Below are 21,810 nucleotides of genomic sequence, written 5' to 3'. Positions count from 1 at the left end.
CAGAGCTGGGAGGGCCACACCCCTTCTGCAGTTTCCACCGCTGGGGGACCTGGTTCCAGGCCTTGGCTTGCACACCTCTAGGGATGTGAACTCACACTCATCTCTGGCTGGCCAGCTCCAGCTTCTCTGAACAGCAGTGACTCCACACCCAGAGATGAAGCAGATCCACACTCTGCACCAGCAGCCAGAGGACAGAGAAAGATAAGGCCACAGCCAGAGCTAAAATACCTTATTCATTCAACAGTCATTCTCTAAGCTGCTCTCTGCCCAGCCAGAGGCAGGTGCTGGATATGGTGAGACTTACATTGGTTGGGTGTGTGCTCAGTACTAGTGCGCTAGGGGTGAACGGACATGATGTCTTCTCTCCAGGAAGACAGATACTAAATGAGTAAACACACCTATCAACATGTCATTGCAATTTGTGATAATGGCTGTGAACAGAGTGACTTCGGATGGGGGAGAAGCGAGATCAAAGAAAGCCCTTTGGAGAAAGTGACACCTAAGGCAAGACTTGGAGCATTGGTTGGAATCTGCCAGGCAAATGGAGGGAAGAGCAAGTATGCAGGAGGCCCTGATGCAGGAGAGAGCTTGGCTGCTGTTAGGAAGTGACAAAGGCCCTGGGGCCAGATGAAGCTGGAGAGGAGGGTAAGGATAGGTGGTGGGGTCTTCAAACACATATTGTCTGAATAGGCACTGAAAGCCTTGAAGGGGTTTAAGTAGGATCTGTTTGAAGAAATAAAACAAAGTCTCCAGGAGCTCTCAGGCTTGCAGCAAAGACATTATTAGCAAGATGAATTAGAATAAGTTAAAAAACCTTTTACTTCTGTGCTCTAAGCCCCAACTAGAATGTATCTCCCTGCTTTTCCTCAGGCTGAGCTCTCTGCCTGGTTGCCTTCCCCAAACGGTCTCTCTGCTAGGTCCAGCAATTCAGCTAACCTTGTCTTAGCGTCACCTCCTCCAGGACCCATCCCTCATGACCTAGCTGTTAGTGCTTCCCTGGCATGCCATGTTTGCTGTTCACAACATCACTGAGTGTTCACTTGTCAGCGTCCACCCTCCCTTCCTCCAAACTACCCTTGGAAGGGGTCGGAAGTGGGGGGCTGGAGAGAGGAAGTTGCAGAACCTTCAGCTGCAAACTGGCTCCCCTCTCAGCCCTGCCCAACTAGGCTGGGATCAGGGCTAGACTCTGCCACCTGCTGGCAGAAAATGGAATGGCATGCTGGATGGAGTGGGGAGAAAGGGGACTCCAAGAAGCAGTGAGGCTTACTTTGGCTTTTCTGAAGGGTAATCACACAAGATCTAGCTGTGTGGAGCGCCTAAGGGGGCCTGATGACACGGGGTGGCAGAGCTGGGCTGGGAACAGGAGGGAGAAACTGGGCGTTAATGGAACAGTGGCTCAGAGATGAGGACACAGGGTCCAGCCCTGTGGGGCTGCTGAGGTCTGAATCCAGATCTTGGACCCAAGCCAGACCAGTAGGGGGTCCAACTTGTTACCATGGGGACCCAGGGCTGTGTCCATGTGGCTGGGGAGGTGACCCCCTCCCCCCCAAGCTGGATGAGGACACCTAGAGAGCAGGGACCAGCCTCAAAGCCAAGTGTCCACCCATACCCCCCCTTTTCCGGAACAACTTGTTTTGCTCTAAAGCTTGGGACTTTGACCTGGGAGGTGTGTTTTCCTCCTGTTGGTCACCTGATGTCCTTCCTGCTCACCCCCATCCCCCATGGCCCCCAAAGCATGGCCCCGAGAGTCCTTGTCCTTCTCCAGGTTCTGTGGGGGAGGGGGATGCTTGGATGAGAGAGGCAGGAGCTGGGACTTAGGGATTGATGGGAGAGGCTGGGCTGCTCCTGGGGGGCACTGGCTGGACGGGGGTCACAGCAGTGACTTCCCTGCCTGTCTCTTGTTGGATCTCTCCTTCCACAGTTTCTGGGACACCCCGCTCTCCTGGAGTTTCTCCTCCTGCTCCAACCTGACTCCTCTTCCTTTGAAAGACTCTGTGTGTTCGGCTGTGTCCTGGTCCCTCACTGCTTCCCTCCTTTCCCTGGCTCTCTCCTAGCCACACACACACACACACACACACACACACCCCCTGGGGAGACCATGTGCTCCCATGCCAGGGCTACCAATGCTATGCCACAGGCAGCTCCCAAAACGTGCCTCTCTACTCCAGACCGAGGGGTCCCCGCTGCCTTCTGGATGTTTCCCTTAGGAGGGTCCACAAGCACAGTACATCTAAATCTGTAGCTAATCATCCCTCCCAACCTCCTGAAACTCGGTCCGGCCCCTTCCGAGGCACCACCAAGCCTGAAACTGGGAGCGACCCTCAGCTCCTCCCTGTCCTTCACTCCCTACTTAGAGCCACTCAGCGTTCTGGTGATCATGTCCTGTCCATTCAGTCCTCCTAAATAGGGCTCAAACCCATTCCCTGTGCCCTGCTGCAGACTGTGCCCCCTGGCTGTTATAGTAGCTTCCCCACGATCTCCCTTTCCCCGGTCCTTATGTGCCCTTTTCATTCTCCACTCTGTCCAGAGGTGTTTTCTTTTCTTTTTTTAAAATCTTTTAAAAATTAATTAATTAATTAATTTTATAGCTGAGTTGGTGTTTGTTGCTGTGTGCCGGCTTTCTCTTGTTGTGGCGAGCGGGGGCTACTCTTTGTTGCGGTGCACAGGCTTCTCATTGCAGTGGCTTCTCTTGTTGCGGAGCATGGACTCTAGGTGCGCAGGCTTCAGTAGCTGTGGCGCACGGGCCAGGGATCTTCCCGGACCAGGGATCGAACCCATATCCCCTGCATTGGCAGGTGGATTCTTAACCACTGCGCCACCAGGGAAGTCCCCAGAGGTGTTTTCTTGAATGCATATCTGACCCTGTGACTCCCCTGCTTAGCAGAAGGCATCAGTGGTTGTTAAATTCAACCTGGTTCCTGGCATTCTAATCAGTGATTCCCTGGTTGTTCATTAACACACAGGGTGCTTCCTGTAGCCAAACTTTGTGCCAGAACACTCCGAAGACACCAAGTTGGGATAGGACAGACTTATATAGGAGGCATCACTCACCTCCAAGCCAAGTTTCCCTAGGTCACCTTGAGACCCCATCTTTGCCTGGATGTGTGTACCACTCATGATAGTGGGCACCACTCATGATAGTGGGCACACACATCCACACACACACAGGAAGCAGGGACGAGGCACGGTGTCTGGGTGCTGCCATGGGCAACAGAGAGGGCGGCCCAGGAGGTCCTGTGAGTAGCAAGAAGCCTGGTGGCTTCTGGGCAGAGAGGCTGTGGAGGGGCTTCCAGCTCATGCCCTGGCTTCTGGGGACCCTCCATCCCTGAGGTTTTGCCCCAGGCTGCTGGCTCCTTCTTTCTTGGCATCTTTGGAGCCAGACTCCAGCATCCCTGGCTTCCTGTACTCCTGGGGGAGGGGAGAGAGTGCAGAGAAAGGGGACCCAGTATGACCCTTGGCCCTGGGGCCTCAACAGGGACTTGGATCATCCTCAGTCCCTGAGCCGGAGGGTCAGAGGGGCTCCATGGGACCTTGGGAGTTGAGGGCCCAGGGGTTCAGGGCCCCAGACTGGACCTTCCACCTGGGGGTGTCCTTCTTTTGTCCTCCAGAGCAGGGCTGTGTTCACCTGCTTCTCTCCCTGTGGTGGGTGGGGAGGAATCAGAAGGTGTGTGCAGAGGCCTCTGACCAAGCCCAGATCCCGTCCCAGCTTCCAGGGACCACCTCTGGGGCCAAGAGGAGGAACCGAATTGGGTCAGGTCAGCCGGGCTAGGTGGGCAAGTCTGGGGACTCGGACCCTCAGGCCTTCTGTCGTGATCTGCGTGGGAGAGGGTGCATTTAGAGAGTTACTGAGCTGGCAGGGAGGGCAGGGACAGAAGCCAGGGCTGTGTCTCAGGACTGGGGCTCTGGGGTCTGGCTGGCTGAGTGGGGACAGGTGAGGGAAAGAACAGGAAATAGGCTAGGCTCTTGGGGACAGGGCAGCTTTGACCTTTCCCTAGCCTCTGGGGGTTTTCCCATGTCCCTGAGCCAGCCAGCAAATTTCTTAATCCCACTGTCAGCCTTCCCAGAGGCCCCGCCCGCTGGGCTCATTCAAGGCAGGAGCAAGAATATGTCACTCCTTTCCCCAGAACCCAGCCTCGCCGCCAGGAAAGGGGAACGGACGCAAGACTCCGGGAGGCCTGGGGCTTAGAGGTGAGGCCCTGCTTCTCCCCACACCTCCCAGGACCTCAGACCCACGGTCTCTGGAAGATGACCTCGAGAGCCAGCCTGAGCGGGCTGGGCCCCGGCCAGGGGAGGCCAGGCCTGGCGGCTCATGACCAGGGGAAGGAGGGCGGGTTCCCTCCACCTTCCCTCCTCCTTCCTCCCGCGCCTCCTTTCTTACTAGCTCTTCTCCTCCAGGGTCTGACGGAGCCCAGCTGATCTCAGCAGACGCCCACAGGCCCCACAGCAACTCCAAAGCCCAGATTCCAGCGGCCGGAGAGGAGGCCCAGGAGCTGCCTGCGGCCATGTCAGCCCTCAGCCTGGTCATCTGGGGCCTGCTCACGGCAGTGCCACCCGCCAGCTGTCAGCAAGGTAGCACAGGCCTGGGCCAGCCCCGGGACAGGGCCGGGGGGCGGGGGGGCGGGCAGAGCTGAGGTGAGGAGAGGGCTGAGTGCTGGGCACCCAGGGATGGAAGGGGTGGCCTTCTGGCCCCTCTCATCACCCTTGGCACCTATACTTTGGGGGGGGCGGGCAGGGACTGGGCGAGCCAGAGGAATCTCCAAAGGCAGACACAGGCTTCTCCCACGAGGGAGGAACGGGGGCAGCTGCGGAAATGGTAGGTCTAGGGTTTAGGGTTGGGGAGGGGGGTTGCCCTAGAGGTGGCTGGGTTCGGAGGACAGGGGGTTTGGAGTTGGGCGTGAGCCACCCCTCAATGACAGGTTTGTTTCAGGGGCGGATGGTGCTGTCTGGGGTTTGCCCATGGCCTTGGCCTAAGTTGTTTCAGCTTCTTACCAGAAGACGATGTCCCAGTGTGGCCCCCACCATGTGCCTGAGCTCTTTGTCCAGTTCTGCCTCTGTCTTGCTGTGTGGCCTTGAGCAAATCATTGTCCCTCTCTGAGACTCAGTTTTCTCGTCCATAAAATGAGGACAATAAACCTGCCCCACCCACCTCTCTGGGCAGCTGCCACGAAGGGGTGGGGAAGGGCTTCCCTGGGTAAAGCACCACACCCACCGTCTGGTGTCAGCCCTGTGCTGTGAGGCTGCATTTACAGCCAAAGTCTGGAGACTTGGCAGGTGGGATTTGGGTCCAGAGGGGGTTGGCAGAGCTGCTTCCAGAGCAGCCCTCCTTTGCAGATGCCCCGAGCTCTCATGCATGTCTGCTTCAACTCTGTTTTTCAGGTCTTAGAAGCCCTCTTTGGGAACCAAAGATCAGAGAGGTTGAGTAACTTGTGTGAGTCACACAGCAGAGCAAGAAAGGACAGGGCTCAGGTCACCTTTCTCCTGCCCCAGGCTCTGCCTCTTATGCTGTACGTTCACCCCAGAGCCACCTGGAAGAACAAGCAGTGTCTCTGGTGTGTCTGGAAGGAATCGGCTGCCGGGGCTGGAAGAAGCAGGGACAGGCCTCTCAGGGCTTGAGCCCTAACTCCCCATCCTTGAGTACAGTAACCACTGACCTGAGGAGGCAATGGGTCTGAACCATTGTTTTTTTGGGAAACAATGAGTCCAAAATACAGCTTTTTGGCAAGCTTGGAACTTGCAGGGACCACACTGTGTAACTTCTGTTACCCAAAGAGATAAGCAAGGTCTGACCTGGCCACAGGACAGAGTTCCCAGAGCCCTCCTTCCTTGCCAGGCTGAGAGCGCTCAGAAAAGAGGCAGGGCCTCGCTGAGCAGGAGAGCTTTCGGGGAGACTCAAGGAAGTACTTTTGAGCTGCAGCGAGGCAGAATGAGGTTTCTGATGGTCAGCCTGGGGCCCTCAAGGTACAGGATGGCACTAGGGATGCAAGTGTTTTGGCCTGGAGGCAGGACCCTTCAAGAGCCTCCTGTTGGCCTCTGTCCCCTCCTGAGACATCTAACTGCTACTGTGTGTCTGTCCTCCGTGGGGCCGGGCTACCTCGGGCTCACGGAGCACGGTGGTGTCCGGGGAGAGGAGAGTCCTTTGGGGCCGCCAGTGGCTGAGGGCAGAGACTTCTGGGAAATCTTGAGGGTTAGAGGTGGTGTCAAGGGTCGAGGGGCAAAAGGCAGAGAAGTTGCCTGGATGGGGCCTCAAACTGGTCTCTGGCCTAGTCCCTTGGGCGCTGAGCCAGAGAAGCCCAAAGGGGCTCAGGTTTTGAAGCTCCCCTCCTGGCTGCCAAGACCCAGAGAAGAGCTCGCCCCTCTGTCTGCCTTGCCTTTCCAAAGACGTTCTGTCCCACCCCTTTCTCTGGGCACCCCTGGCACCCTGAGCTGAGCAGCCCTGCCTGCCCTGCACTCCCACGCCTACCCAACCCCACAGAAACCTCTGTTGCAAAACAGGATCTTCCAGATGCCAGCCTGGTCCTATTAGTTCTGGGCTGCCCCAGCCTGGGAGCCAGGGAGGAGGGAAGCTGCCCTCGCTGGCAGGGCCTAGGCCGGCTGTTCAGGGGGCTGCCCTTTGGTCCCTGGGGCCTAGGTACTCCCTGGGGGCCCTGCATGTGACCCACCACCGCGGGGGAAGGGTGGGTGGGTGTGGGGGGAGGGGATGCTCTAGGCTGCCTGGACCTCAGACCCTGCTCTCTCAGGCTTGTTCCCTCCTCAGCTCCTTTCCTTCTTCCAAATGCTGCCTTTCTCTAAAGCGCCGTCCCTTCGGTAAGCCCAGTGGTCAGATGAGTCCTCGTTCCGCAGGAGGTCTCCTCTGGTCCAGGCAGCAAGCTGGCGGCCTCTAACGCGGGCCCTGGCCTGGGGGTACGAGTCCCACCCCCCCCCATGCACTGGGCAGCCCTCAGCGTGCCCAGCTCGCTGCAGCACCCTTGCCACCCCCTCCGTTGCAGGCCTGGGGAACCTGCAGCCCTGGATGCAGGGCCTTATTGCCGTGGCTGTGTTCCTAGTCCTTGTTGCCGTTGCCTTTGCCATCAACCACTGCTGGTGCCAGAAAGAACCGTGAGTGCTGCGCTGGGTGGGGCTGGCCCCGGGGGCTGGGCGGGCACAGGCTGGGTGGGCCCGGGGCCTCGGCCGCTGCTCTTGCCTTGCAGCAGTGAGAAGGGCCGTGGAGACCCTGAGCCCAGTCCCCTCACTGTGTGGAAGGGGCGCTGAGGCCCGAGGTCTCAGGGACCAGGGCTGAGACTTGCCGGAGCCCAGCTCTGTGAACGCATCGCTGCACTTTGGGGAAACGTCTTCTCTTCTCAGGGCCTCGATGTTTCTAACTGTATAGTTGGGACAGTGGCCCGTCTCTGATGGGGGCCATGAAGGACAGGGATGTTCTGCCCTTTTTCAGGGTCTGCTGCCGTGTCATGTGTGGGGGCCTCAGAGGGGCGATGGGACAGACACTAACCTTGTGCTCACAGACTCGCAGACTGGAGGGGAAGGCAGACACGGGAGGGCTGACCGCAGGCTAAAGGAGTGTGCAGAGCACAGTGGTGGGCCTGACCCAGGGGACGAGGAGGCGGAGGGTCAGAGAAGTCTTCCTACTGTATGTTTACCCTGGAGCCCAGGCAGGAGCCAGTCACAGCACAGCGTGGGGTGGGAGAGCACTGGCTGTTAAGGGAAGAGTCAGCGGGGGTCCTGAGTTCGGGGCAGAGCACAGAGGTAGAGGCGGCTGGGCTGGAATCCGGCTCACTCTGCCCTTGCCAGCTCTGGGGCAAGGCTGCATCTGCTCCCAGCTCTCACACAGCTGGCCTGGCGCCTGGGTGCCAGCAGCAGCCCTGCATGGCCCACGGAAGGAATGCGAGCGGCTCACGGATGGCGAGGGGGATGGAGAGGCCCGATACAGGCTGGTGAGGGCAGCAGGGCCCAGGCCAAGCAGACCCTTGTGCACTAAAGCCCCGAACTTTGGGCCTACCCAATAGGAATCCAGTGCAAGTTTGTAAACCAGTCCCGGGACGGGATGTGGCCCGGGCAGAATCGCTGGCTCCTCCAGGGCAGATGCTTTGGGCAGGGCCAGTCTGCAGGTGAAGAGAGCAATGAGGAGGAGGTCAGGAGAGTGTCTGGGCTGTGGAGGCGGCAGAGGGATGGACAGAGGGGACAGGTCTAAGAGCTGTCTGGGAGGGGGTGGGGACACAGAGGACGGGAGGGAGGAAGGACAGGGATAACATCCAGGCTTCTGATGGGACCACCTGCTGAGACACAGATCACTAGAGGCAGATTGGGGGCAATTTGGGACATATTAAGTCTGAGGTGCCGATGGGATGTCTGAGGAAAAATGAGCAGTGGTTACGGTCCCTGTAACCCTCATGAGAATGGTGTCTGGGGACGTGGGGACAGAGGCCACATTTGAGTAAGAGGCCAGGAGATTTTTGTTGGAGATGTTTCTTTTCTCCACTAGTCGCAGCTCTGCCTTCGGTGGCTGTTCCTACCACCTAGGAAAACCCTGTGGAAACCTGGGCCCGACACTGAGTCCTGCTGGGTCTGCTCCAGAGCTGAGCTGAGGCCAGAGGAAAGGAGCAGAGGGAGGCTGGGAGGTGGTCGGGTGCAAGGCCTGGGGTACACCTTTAGCAGATCTCAGGCTGGGACCTGAGGCCCCCCACGGTGGAGCAGGAAGAAGGGTGTGAGGCCCCGTGGAGTGGGGCCGGAATCAGGCTGCTGACAGGGCCCTGCTGGCGAGAGGCACTTCTGCGCTAGAGCCTATAGAACAGCACCTGACTGGACTAGAGGGAGCAGGCGGAACAGAGGGGGAGGAGACCCAGAGAGCCCTACTGATGAGCTCTGTCCCCAGGGAGCCTGTGAACATGGTCATGACAATTGGAAACAAGGCAGATGGGATCCTGGTAGGAACGGATGGCAAGTACTCCCCGATGGAGGCCGGTTTCAGGTGAGGTGCTGGTATAGGGCTGACCACCTTGTGCTCCAGGGGCCCCCAGGGACCTCAGGACCACGTGCTTCTGAAGGGGAGAGTGCGGGAAGGATGGGGGCTCATGTGGGGAAGGGCTTAGTGAAGAGGGGGGGGTTCCGTGTGGGGGGATGGTGAGCGATGGGGGCTTTGAGAGGACTATAGGGCTCCATGGAGACATGCAGCCTCAGTTTGGGGAAAGGGTTCAGTAAGGGGATGGGGACTTGGCTGGGGGAGGGGCTCAGGGAGTGGATTGGGACTCACAGGGGGACGTGCAGTGAGGAAAAGGCTCAGTGGGGGAGGGGACTCTGAAGGAATGAGTGGGAGGACTCAGTGTAGGGGGAGAATCTGTAGGGGATGGAGCTCAGTGGGGAGGTGGGCTCAGTGGGGGGTTGCTCAGTGGGGGAGGGGCTAGGTGGAGGAGAGAGATGGGGTTCAGGGGTGGTAGTCAGAGGCCCCTGGTCTCAGGTGCAGAAGACCAGGTGTGGCCAGGGGAACTCCCTTTGGGGCGCACACATTTATTCTGGAAGACATTGCCCTCACAAGTGCATGATGGGGCAGGGAGAAGAGGATGGGACAGAAGGAGCAGTGACCCCTGTCATCCTCTTTCAGGTCCAATGAGCACGAGAATGCCTATGAGAACCACCCGGAGGAGGAGGGCAAAGTCCACAGCACCCCGATGTGACCCCTGCTCGCCTGCAACCAATGCCCAGGCCCCTGCGTCTCTGTATTGGAATCTTCAGTGAGGGGCTGACTCCTCCAGCCCCCACACTTGCCCCACCCTCCAGCCAAGGTCAGAGCTCAGACTCTGTCCAGGTTGGGGCTCAGCTGTGGCTCTGGGGTCCTAGGGGGTCTCCCACCTAATTTAATTCAGAAGATCCTTCTGAAAAAGACAATCAGCTCAGCGCCTCCTATCCTGCCTCACCTCTCCCTCCCCCTAACTGTGGAAATGGCCCTTATTTCTGTGAAATAAAGACATTTTGTATTTCTGGGTCTGAGGCTCCCAGGGCTCAGAAATAGCTCCTCAGGCTTCCAGTGAGGCCTGATCTTGCTTTCTGAGTCATCTTCCAAAGCCACTGTCATGGTGATTCTGGAGGATTTCCCAGGAAGCCCTCTCCTGGAGAACCCCTGGGGCCAGGGAGCATACCCCTTACTCCAGGCAGAGACCCTCCTACAAGGCCCCCTCTCTTGACCTGTCTTTTACAACCGTAATTCTGGGCAGTTCTGGGCTTTTCATGCAGCACTGACATCCTCACCCCCGCCTCCATGCTGCTGGGCATTACAGTGGGTTCACTCATCTCTCGTACATCCAGCTCTGTCCTCCTGCCTATAGCCCCTCTGGGCTGGGCTTCGGGCATAGGAAACACCAGGAAAGAGTCTTGGGCTAGGACTCAGGAAGCCCAGATTGGAGTCTGGGGTCCCCGGTGGACTTGCTGTGTGACTTTGGAGAGTCACTGTCCTCTCTGGGCTCTGCTAAACTTCTGTGGAGGATTTGGCCAGTACCACAGAGCTTGAGTAGAATCGTCCTCCCTAATGCCACTGACTCCCAGTCCTGGGTGGGGGTGGGGCCAAGGAACTGGGGTCCAGGGGGAATGAAGCAGGAGGGAAAGGACAGAGGAGGCATGACTTGGCCGGGCTGGCTGACCCTGGAGGCCCCTCACCTGTGTGACTGTCACTCTTATGGGAACAGCCTGTCTCTCCGTCTGGGGTGACAACTGGAGGCAGCCTCCCCCAGGAGCGCTCCCAGATCCAGAGGACAGGGGCTGGAGGGCAGGAGGCAGCCCACCTTGTCCCAAAGGTCTCCCTCTGCCACCTGTCCCAACCTGTCAGAGCTCCTCATTTCTCCATTACAGCTGCTCCTTTGCTGTGTCAGGGTTTCATCCAAATACCCCCGGGGAGACCCATCCGAAATCCAAATTACTCCTCTCACCTCACTGGGGTCTAGTTTGCAGCCTGCAGCAGAGGGAAGACCCTTGAGCAGAGGGCTGGCTAGGTCTTTGCCCTGCTCTGGGGCTTGCCTCCCCTCTCTGGGCTTCAGCTCAGTGAACTGTGGCTGGAGCTCTTGTGATTCCCAGTCTAGGCTTTTGTGCACACGGCTGGATGCCTTTTCACCCATCTCTCCCAGTTTAAACTCTGCATATTCCTTTTTCTTGGCCTTGTGTAGGTTCCTCTTCCTCTAGGAAGCCTTCCTTGATTAGACCAGAGGGCAGAGTCAGGGGACCAGCCAGCCCGCCTTTGGCTGCCTGGGTCTGATCCTCCTTGAATGAAGCTACATCCCCTGCCAGCTCTGCCTCGTGTTGTTCCTGGGGGGTTCCAGCCTGACCCCTCACTGGCCTGCCCGAGCCTGAAGGCAGAGACACCATCCCTCTGTTTGCCCTCCAGCCCCTCACACTCGTGAGGTTTTACCAGCAGGGGCTGTGGCAGCTGCTGTCATACCCTGGTGCCGAGGGTGGGGGGAGTAGGGGGCTGAAGTCGGGGGTGAGGGAGTAGAAGGGGGAGAGAATCCCTGGTTCGCTGCCTGGGCCTCTCCAGGAACCTCCTCAGCCCCCTCCCAAGGGCAGGACCAGGATGGTGGGAAATCCATCCTGGGGTCCTTGTGATGCTGGGCTGGCGCTGACCTTCCCCCCAACCCCATGTTCCTGCCCTGACAGGGGGCAGGGGGCATGGAGCTGCCGGCCCCAGAACTGCCTGAGCCCCCAATCCTTATCGCTAGTTTCCACCTGCCAGCTTGGCCAGAGGAGGGAGGGAAAGGAGGCTGGGCCCGGGCCAGGGCGGTGCTTAATGACCCTCGGGGGGCCTAATCGCAGACTGGCAGCCGCTGCGTGGCTCGGGCTGGCTCCTGGAGGAGGCTGATAACGCACCAGCTGGGCCCCCCACAATCTATCGGGGCTGCACAGCCAGTCCCGAGGGGGCGGCGCTCCGGGGGCCTGGGAGGGAGAGCCCTGGGCTGGGGCGGGACGGCAGGGGAGGTGGGGGAGGCTCTCCGCCCGGGCCCTGTGGGGAGGGGATTCTGAGCTCTTTGATTGACAGACAAGGGGGAGGATGCTCCTTCACCGCCTTCCTGCTCCCTCCGCACCCCCACCCTAGCCCGGTCACCTCTCTGCCTCTCCCAGCCTTTACTCCTCTCCGTTCCTGTGCTTCTGTCTCTTTCTGAGTGCATCTCTTGTTCCGTTTTTACCTCCATCTTCTTGTATCTGTCACGTCTCTCCTTTCTCCTCCCTCCAACTGAACTCAGTGCCCACTGGCCTCTCTCTCACCTCTCACCTCGCATGCTTCCTCTCTTTCCAGCTGGCTCTCCTGGTTGCCCCTTCCCCAGCTCTCCCCATGTGCCCACGCTGCCAGGATGCCTCCTCTTGGCGGGGGAGGTCCGGTGCCCTCACGGAGTCTCCCTCTTCGTGCGGCATCACCTCCCACTGTCCCTCCACCTGCTCTCTGGGCAGAATGCACAGGCTGCCCCAGCCCTGGCTCTAGGACCTGGCTCTGCTCCCACAAGACATTCGTGCTCTTAGAGCTTCCTGGAACAGGCTTGCACCTTTCTTGTTCTTCCCCTACCTAAAACGTGTGGATTTCACAGGGTTACATTACAGGTTACACCCAAACGCATGCACTAAAATCTCCACCCAGGAGCTGAAGCGTTGAAGGTAGTTTGCGAACACTGCTTACGTCAGTGTTGACGTAGACTTGAAAAGGAACTTCCAGCCTGGACCTGGTTTTGAAAAAAGGCTGCAGAGGTCAAGCGTGAGTGTCACCTGTTGTTAAGACAGTGTGGCAGGGGGGTGGGATGATTTTCAAAATGACTTCCCTTGTGCTCAGAGTGACCCGAGCAGAAATACTGCTTGCTTATTGTGTCTCAGGGAGGCGTCAGGTGGGAACTGCTGCTGGGCAGAGCCTCCCCGCACCCCCCCACCTGCCCCCCCAGGGTAGAGGAGTAGGGCTGGGGGAGGTGTGCAGGGGGTGTGACCATCTACCTTCCTCCTTATCCTACCCTCTCCCCGTGGACCAAGCTCACAGGGGAGTCAGGTGGCTGGAGCTGGCGGAACTTGCTCTGGGAGTCGGGTGGGACGCATCTGCATCGCCTCCAGATCTGGCCCGGGGCCTGGAGCCCCCTGTTCAGCTCCCCTCCCAGCTGTCAGTCCCCAGCAGTACACACAGGGGCCAAGAGCTTGCGCATAAGAATTGTTCAGACTCTGGTTCAAATTCCAGCTCTTCGCTGCTTGTGGGACTACCTGGCCTTTCAGATGCTCCTTTCACTTGCCAGTAAAAATGGATTCTGTCATGGCTTCCCTGTGGGGCTGCTGGGAGGACACAGACATCACGTATGTGTTACCGTCACACCGGAGACTCGCCATAAGGCCGTCTAGGCTCAGCTTAGAAGTCACTTCTTCTGGGAAGCTTATCCCGACCCCTGGGTTAGGGCCTTCCTCTGGGCCACACCAGCCATCTCTGCACTCACCGCCCTGTCTTGTCTGTTTCCTTGTCTGTCCAGCTCCAGCCCCAGGTCTGGGAGCTCCTTAAGGGCAGGCAGGGGATGACTTTCCTCTCTGAGTCACCAGCACACAGGACAGGGGTGGGCCCAAGGAAGGGAAGCCCAAGGGATGATGAAGAGACCTGGAAGGTAGGACTAAATCCCAGTCATGTGTCCGCCTGTCTGTCTGTACCCCTCAGCCCCACACAGGCACAGACACATAGCTGCACGAGCTCTCTCAGGCTCTCTCTGGCTGAAGGTCCTGGGGTCAGTGAACACTGATGCTCCATCTAGTCTTCAGTTGTGGGGGAGGGGCTGCTCTCCCCAATCTGCCTGTAGCCTCGGCTGCCACCTGGTGGCTGTACACTCAATGGGAAAGGTAGATTCAGCAGAGCCTTTGAACTTGACCTTCAGGGGGCTCTTCTCCCTTAAGCATTGGGATCAAAGGCCTTCCCATGGCCCAGCCCCAGGGACCCCCATAGGTTGTGCCAGCACTTTGCACCACAGGCTTCAAGGGCAGCTGGGCCTCCAGTGCCCCCTCCTTGTGTTGCTAGAGGCCAACTCAGTGAAAACCTCAGGTTCCGTGCACTACTGGTGGGGACAGGTTCTGGGGGACTTAGCATCCCGGTCCTGATGACACACCTCCCTTTCTCTCAGAAATGGTCTGAGAGCCCAAGGACCTTTGTCCTGAGTCATTATTCCAGAGAATAAGGAATAACAATATTTGTAGCACCCTGTTCCCTAGAGACCCTGCTGTCTGGAGGAGCAGAATAGAGAGAGTTTGATGAGAGAAAGAGTGAGAGAAAGTTCAAGGCTGAGTCTCAGTGTTGTCCTGAGTAAGCTGGAAGATGGTGGAGCCAGTGGGGACACTGCACGGGGTTGTGTGGACTGTGCCTCTACCTGCAACCTGGTGGGCATGCATCCTCCTGCAGGGAGGGGAGCATTTTCCTGCTTCTCATGAAGGCACCGAACAGGCTAGTGGATTGCCTTGAGAATGGAAGGTGCCAGGGGGCAGGCAGGAGCTTGTGGGGTGAGGATGCATTTGGACATACGGAATTTAGGAGCTGGGGGGATGTCTACCCAGAGCAGACTTGGGGGGCGCAATTGGGTGCACATGGCAAATCTGAAGTGCAGTTGTGCAGTTTGTAGTTGAGCCAGAGATTTTGCCTTCTAGTTGGATGCCCACTGGGAGGCTAAGAGGTCAGGTCTGGGCCAGGCAGCCTGGACGTAGCACTGTTCTGACACTAATACCATGTGACCTTGGATAAATCAACTCAGCCGAGCTCCAGGTAACTCCTCTGTAAACGGGGAGCATATGGTGTCTATTTATTTATTTAAATGAGAAAATGCATTCATTATTTATTTATTTATATTTATTTTGCAATTCTAACTCTTCAGCACAGTTATCCACTTTCTGCTGTTTTCTTTTTTTTCTTTTATAATTTTTATTGGGGTATAGTTGATTTGCAATGTTGTGTTAGTTTCAGGCGTATAGCAAAATGAATCAGTTATACATATACATATATCCACTCTTTTTTAGATTCTTTTCCCATATAGGCCATTACAGAGTATTGAGTAGAGTTCCCTGTGCTATACAGTAGGTCCTTATTCATAGTGTCTATTTAATAAGAGGTGTTGTGAAGGTTCAAAGAAATGGGGCACATAAAACACATAGAACAGGGATTTCCCTGGTGGCACAGTGGTTAAGAACCCACCCGCCAATGCAGGGGGACATGGGTTTGAAACCTGGTCGGGGAAGATCCCACATGCTGCGGAGCAACTAAGCCCGTGCACCACAACTACTGAGCCTGCGCTCTAGAGCCCAGGAGCCACAACCACTGAGCCCTCGTGCTGCAGCCACTGGAGTCTGTAAGCCTAGAGCCCGTGCTCCACAAGCAGAAAAGACACTGCACTGAGAAGCCTGTGCACCACAACGAAGAGCGGCTCCTGCTTGACGCAGCTGGAGGAAGCTTCGCACGCAGGAACCAGGACCCAACAGCCCAAAGTGAAGAAGGAAAGAAAAAGAAAAGAAAAACACATGGACTATTGCCCAGTATATAGTTAGTGCACACAATGAATGTCAGCTTTTGTTTTTTATTACTATTGTTATTCTTACAGGATGAACTCGGTTGGATGCAAGACCACACTGTGTCTGAGCTAGCAAAATCCTTAGAGTCACTGAGCCCAGTTTACGAATATCGCGCTGTGGAATCTGTGAGAAATAAAGCTCACTTGTCCGATTACCAAAGAAAGGACACGGAAGCCCAGAGTACAGCAAGGCGAGACTTTAATATTTGTCTTGCGGGAATGGGTGTCTGCATGCAGGCCCACGCGTGATGACCATGGCAATTCTTTTATTAGTCTGCAAATGCCTCCCCTGGTTCCTCATTGGCTGAGTACTACAGGGTTCACACGCTTTCCTGAACGTCGCCCACCAACGAGGTTACAATGTGTACTCTACTACTATTTGATTGGAGGGCTTAGGCCTCCTCTATGACGTCGTGACAGCTACCATGCCTCCCTTTGTTCTGCTACTTTTGGCGGGAAACTTTGCCTGTTACTTTCTGGTATGAGCCTTTGGCCATGTCCGCAAACTTTTACTACTTTCCTTGGAAATGAATCACCAGACATCTGTTATCTCTCACAATTCCCTCCTCTTTTTGTTTATCACTTCTGATTCATTTCCACTTTTTTATTAGGCCCTTAAGACTTGTTGTTCAAACATATCAAGCAAATATTGACTTTCTTTTTCATGGTTGACTTTCTCATCTAACAGTAGGAGGTTATTTTGGGTATAAGTCATGGGCATTCATTTGGTTACAGCTGCTTCTATTAGCCTCTGGGCTAATCCCCTTACACAGGGAATACTATAACATCCTGTGGCTGTTAGGACTGCTGCAACAATGACCAGGGAAGTACGGACTGGAGCAACCATCCACTTCCACTTGCCAAACCATCCCTCTATCCAGTCTGTGAATGGGTCTTCACTTTTTGAATTTTCAGCTAGTTTGTTAGCCAAGGTTGTTAATCCCTGTAATGCTCTAGTTATCGTACCCTCTGGGGCTGTGTTGTCAGGGATGAAGGTGCAACATTTTCCTCCCAACATGACACATACTCCCCCTCTTTCTGCTAAAATCATGTGCAGGGCTATTCTATTTTCCCAGGCCATCCAACTGGTGGCATCTAGTTGGCTTGCTACTCCTTGCAGTGCATCTCTAGTATAGTTAATAAATCTCTGATTGTAATAAATATAATTAATCGAATCAACATTTTTATTAATGGTGGACCACCAAAAGAGAGCTGACTCAAATCCTACAGCCATCTGATTCCTGGCATTGAATTCATTAGGAACTCCCCTAGGTATCCCTATTGAGTCTATATACACATTAGAATCAAATGATCCCTATATAGACCTCTCACTTCTACGCTGAAGTTTTCCTTTGGAGTTAGAGCAAAATGCCAGGGTGAGTGGAGTGGCCAATTGGAGCAAAGCACAGATCCCAGTCCAGCTGTACGGCAACTGGTTACGCAAGCTTTTCCCTCCACAGTATCACCAAACATCCACTCCGGGGATGTGCAGCCTCGAGTAGTTGCTGCCAGGTTCCTTGGAGACATCTAGGACATGGGCATAAGTCAGCAGTTGCCCCACAGGAGTTGTGAAACCTTCCCCTTGCCTAAAGAGACAGGAGGAGTGATTCATCATCCCTGTGGAGAAGGAGGGGATTGCCCTTGGGTCTGACTTCTGCAATGCAGGGAAGAGCAGAGAGAAGCTTTTACAATCCTCGTTTCCCCAAGTGTCCTTGTCTTTGTATAGGGCAAGCATACAGCTCATCCCAGTGGGGTCTGTGTCCCAATTTAGAGGAAACAGGACCACTTGCACCTGTGGCCATCCTGCGGCGCATACATAGTAATTGCTTTTGTTCAAAGCTAGTACTGAAAATTTGACCCATTCTACCCAGGCATTAGTGTCCCCATAACCTGTCTCAATTTCTAGAGTTTGCCTTAAGTCTTAAACTTCAATTACTTTCACCTGAGATTTGTTCAGGACAGAGATATTTGTCTACCTGTGAGAGTTGCCTCTGAGCTTCTAGATTCCCACAAGGTAAAACTTGACAAGCATCAAACTTTACAGTTAAGGGTGTAGCTGAATTGGTTACATTAATTGTTAACTTAGCGGGGTAGTAATTGGGATCTTCATTATAAACTGAGTCCCACCCTATGTAGGATGCGCTAGAGACCATTATCTGGTCTACCCACATTAACCCTCATGGAGTTCGCCAGCATTTAGTTGTCATTTTTGAACATCTTCCTTAAGACATCTTTCTTAAAGTCAGCTTTAAAGTTTTCCCAGGCACTTTGTGCACTTCCCACCGTTCTTCCTCCTTTCCCCCTTTTAAGTCCTCTATTAATCCCTTGACACGCGTATAATGAGTCCAGCCCTTTTCTGCTGTCCGTATGGCGGTCTCAGTGGTCAGGAGCACTTGATAGGGGCCTTTCCGGCTGGGCTGGAGTCAATCTTCCTTCCAGGACTTAATCAGCACCAGGTCTCCAGGCTGGAAACAGTGAGTGAGGAACTCAAGTGGAGGAGTCTGGGCAAGGAGTCCTTTCAACCTGAGGGAAGACAAGGTGGAGGACAAGGCCAGCACATATTCTCTTAGAAACTGATCTTTTGTTTCCATAGTGGGCAGGTCAGCTGCCCTTCCCAGGTATGGCAATCCACATAATAACTCCTAAGGGAAAGTCCTAGATCCCTCCTGGGAGCCATTCTGATTCTTAGGTGTGCTATAGGAAGATATGTAATCCAAGGTAACTCAGTCTCCAGCATTAATTTGGTTAAATGTTTCTTAAGGGTCTGATTCATTCTCTTTACTTTCCCTGAGGATGGTGGATGCCAGGGTGTATGGAAGTCCCACTGCACCTGGAGGGCCCCCATTATCCCTTGTAACACCTTTGAGGTAAAGTGACTCCTGTTATCCGAATCAACGTTTTCTATTAAACTGAACCTAGGAATCACCTGTTCCAAAAGTACCCTTATTATTGACCCTGTTGTTGCAGTCGTTAACAGGTATGCTTCCACCCATCCAGTGAGATGGTCAACGATTACCAGTAAATATCTGAATCTTCCACTCTTTGGCATCCCAGTAAAGTCAACTTGAATGCTCTGGAATAGCCTTAGCCCTGGGGGCCTACCCCTCTTCACTGATTTTCTGATAACCTTCTTGTTTACTTTCTGACAAACTATACATCCTCTACAGACCTGTTTAGCAATGGTACAAATGCCCATACACCCATAGGTTTTCAAAAGTGCATCACACATCGCTTGAGATCCCCAGTGGCTTCCCTTGTGTAATATGGTCATTAATTCCCTCATAATTGGTTTACTGACAATATCCTTCCCATCTGGGAGAAACCATTTCCCCTCTCCATTTGGGGAAGCTCCTAATACTTTCATTCTCTTCATTTCTTCTTCAGTAAACTGTGGCCTTATGGTGACCGCAGGTATTTTGGGGGTGAGGATTAGGAGTTCAGCCTCATTCTCTAAGGTGGCTTCTTTGGCTATTTCATCAGCAAGTCTATTACCAACTGCCTCAAAGGAGCACCTCCTCTGATGGCCACGGACATGTGTTAGTGCTATCTCCGCAGGGGGTAACAGATTTTCTAAAACTTCTTTAATCAATTCTCCATCAATTCTCCTCACAGTCATTGCTTTAAATATAGGAACTTGAAACTCTTCTTTTTCCAATGGGGGGGCACTATCTCTTGAAGTGACCCCCCTTTTTTTAGATATTTGTAACATTTCTTTTTTCTAGAAAACTTGTCCTCTTAGAGAGAAAAGCCAAATTCAAGTTTTGCACCAGCTTACTTTTAAAATTCATTTACTCAACTAAATTTATTCTAAATTTAGTCAATCCTGACCATGCACAAGACTCTTTTCTCAGGGTCCTCTTTCCACAAAACTTCTTATCACTTTCTATATCATTACTTTCCTATTAAAAAACAGCCACATGTAATTCAGACCTACTTTCTTTTCCCTAAAATGAAATTCCATTCCTCATCTCCTCGTCCCATTTCACAAACACTTTCTGTGCCTCTAAAGAATTCTTCTACCGGTTTTTCATTTTACCCTTCAAGTTTTCCTGTATATTTGTTTACCTGGCTGGGTTGTCAGCCAGAGGCTGGCTTTCTGACGTCCCTTGTTCCTGTTTGAAAGGTCCTATCTTCTGATTTTAAAACTGAATTTGTCAAGGATAAAATTTACTAGGGAAACTGTGTGGTGGGCCAGTGTGCTGTTTGTGAGCTTAATTCCTCTAGGAGTCACCCCAGAGTCGTTTCAGCTTTCTTGACCACTGCGCGGTATGAGGACTCTGCCTCTACCACGCCCATAAATTTCTCAGTCACCTGAGAAAGCCGTAACCCACCGGGAGGAGTCTTTGTCCCTTTTCTTTGGAGCAAAGCTCTCATGTAAAATTCTCAATTTTTATCCCAACAAATTCTCCTGGAGCAGCTAATTTGAGGAAAACCATCAGGTCAGCAGCCTTGTATCTAACTCTTCACCATTCAGCCAAGACCGCTCAGTTCTCTACAACTGAGCAAACCTCAGTGTTTTCAACTGAGCCCTTCCCCTAGTGGACTACCCAGGGGAATATCCAGGGGAAATCTTCTGAACTTAATTTCCCTAGGCCTAGACTTTTTCTTTCCCATTCTCGTTTGCCAGGTGAGTGATTTAGTTCCCAAGCCCCCCTGAGGTACTCACCCCCCCTTCATGGAGGTCTCTCGCACACATCAGGACCCACTTGTCTGTCTCCAGTCGTGTCCCCTGCTCCCTGGGAGAAGAGAGCCGCGGATTGAGACTCTGCACTTGCTTTGTATCTGGGATACGTCTCAGTTATTCACACTCAGCCTCTGAGAATTCCCCACCCCCAAGGCAGTACATAGTCCAATTTTCCTACCTTGGCTCATGCACAAGATTACCGGGTCACTGCAGTGCCTGTCATTTTCTCTCTCTCTTTTTCTTTTTCCCCCAGCATGGTCTTAGCTGTCTCCAAAAATCAGTCTCGGGTTCTGTGGATCCGTGGAGGCCAGGAACTTCCCGAACAAAGGGAGGCCACCCAAAACTGGGGCAGGATGCGTCTCCCTCCCCAGCAGGAAGACCCAGGCCTCACGAATCGAAATAAATCCCGAATGAGCCTCCAGATTGTGAGAAATAAAGCTCACTTGTCCGATTACCAAAGAAAGGACATGGAAGCCCAGAGTACAGTGAGGAGAGATTTAATAATTGTCTCACAAGAACGGGTGTCTGTGCACAGGCACATGTGTGAGGATCACAGCAATTCTTTTATCCTAGTCTGCAAATCCCTCCCTTGGTTCCTCATTGGCTGAGTACTACAGGGTTCACATGCTTTCCGAACATCGCCTACCAATGAGGTTACAATATGTACTCTACTACTATTTGATTGGCAGGCTTAGGCCTCCTCCATGACGTCATGACAGCTACTATGCCTCCTTTTGTTCTGCTACCTTTGGCGGGAACATTTGTCTGTTACTTTCTGGTACTAGCCTTTGGTCAAGTTTGCAAACTTTTATTACATTCCTTGGAAATGAATCACCAGACATCTGTAATCTCTCACAGAATCTGAAGCCCAAGGAAGGGATGGCACCTGCCCAAGGTCATGTGACAAGTTGAGGTGAGAGGCAGGCTAGAGGCTCTGCATGGCTGGTGGGTACAGAACATATTGCACCCAGCTGCTCCCCTGGACCTCCGGAGGCATCAACATAATGGGGCTGGTTTGCTCTGCATTGCTGAGGCCGGTACAGTTCTATACATGGAGTTTGCAAATGAATAACCGGGCTCCTGACCGGTTCTGGCTGTGAGCTTGGGGTGTGGGATGGGAGTGGTGGTGAGGATGGGTGCTGGCAAAGTGGGGATGGGATCAAGGAGGAGAGGGAGCTCCAGGGAGCAGAGGGGAAAGGGAGAGAGAGGGATGGGAAGAAGCCAATGGAAGAATCTTCCAGATGCCAAAAGATAAGTTGGAACAAGAGACTGGGAAGGGCCTTCCCTCAAACCCAAATGCAGTGATGGTTGTGGCGATGGTGGTGGTGGTTTACACGTTGAAGCTGACGGTGACTGTATGGTGTGTAGGATGCTGTTTGGAGACTCATTTTTTTTTTTAAAGCTCTTTATTGGAATATAATTGCTTTACACTCTTGTGCCAATTTTTGAGGTACACCAAAGTGAATCAGCTGTATTTATACATATGTCCCCTTATCCCCTCCCTCCTGCGACTCCCTCCCACCCTCCCTATCTTGGCCCTCTAAGGCATCACCCACCATTGAGTTTATCTCCCTATGTTATGCAGGAACTTCC

At 54.1% G+C, this 21,810-nt stretch overlaps 1 protein-coding gene across 1 annotated transcript; it reads left to right on the top strand.

Moving 5' to 3' along the window:
• The first annotated feature begins 4,076 nt into the window (after positions 1-4,076).
• Positions 4,077-9,973, top strand: PDZK1IP1 (PDZK1 interacting protein 1). Its single transcript, XM_057720593.1, has 5 exons — positions 4,077-4,188; positions 4,396-4,569; positions 6,987-7,095; positions 8,867-8,962; positions 9,593-9,973. Exons 2-5 carry the CDS (start codon positions 4,503-4,505, stop codon positions 9,663-9,665), a joined length of 345 nt encoding a protein of 114 aa, XP_057576576.1. The 5' UTR covers positions 4,077-4,188; positions 4,396-4,502; the 3' UTR covers positions 9,666-9,973.
• The last annotated feature ends 11,837 nt before the right edge of the window (positions 9,974-21,810 follow it).

The sequence above is a fragment of the Hippopotamus amphibius genome, chromosome 1 (genome assembly GCF_030028045.1).
Source record: "Hippopotamus amphibius kiboko isolate mHipAmp2 chromosome 1, mHipAmp2.hap2, whole genome shotgun sequence".
Lineage (NCBI taxonomy): Eukaryota > Metazoa > Chordata > Mammalia > Artiodactyla > Hippopotamidae > Hippopotamus > Hippopotamus amphibius.
This window is presented reverse-complemented; position numbering and strand designations above follow the sequence as displayed.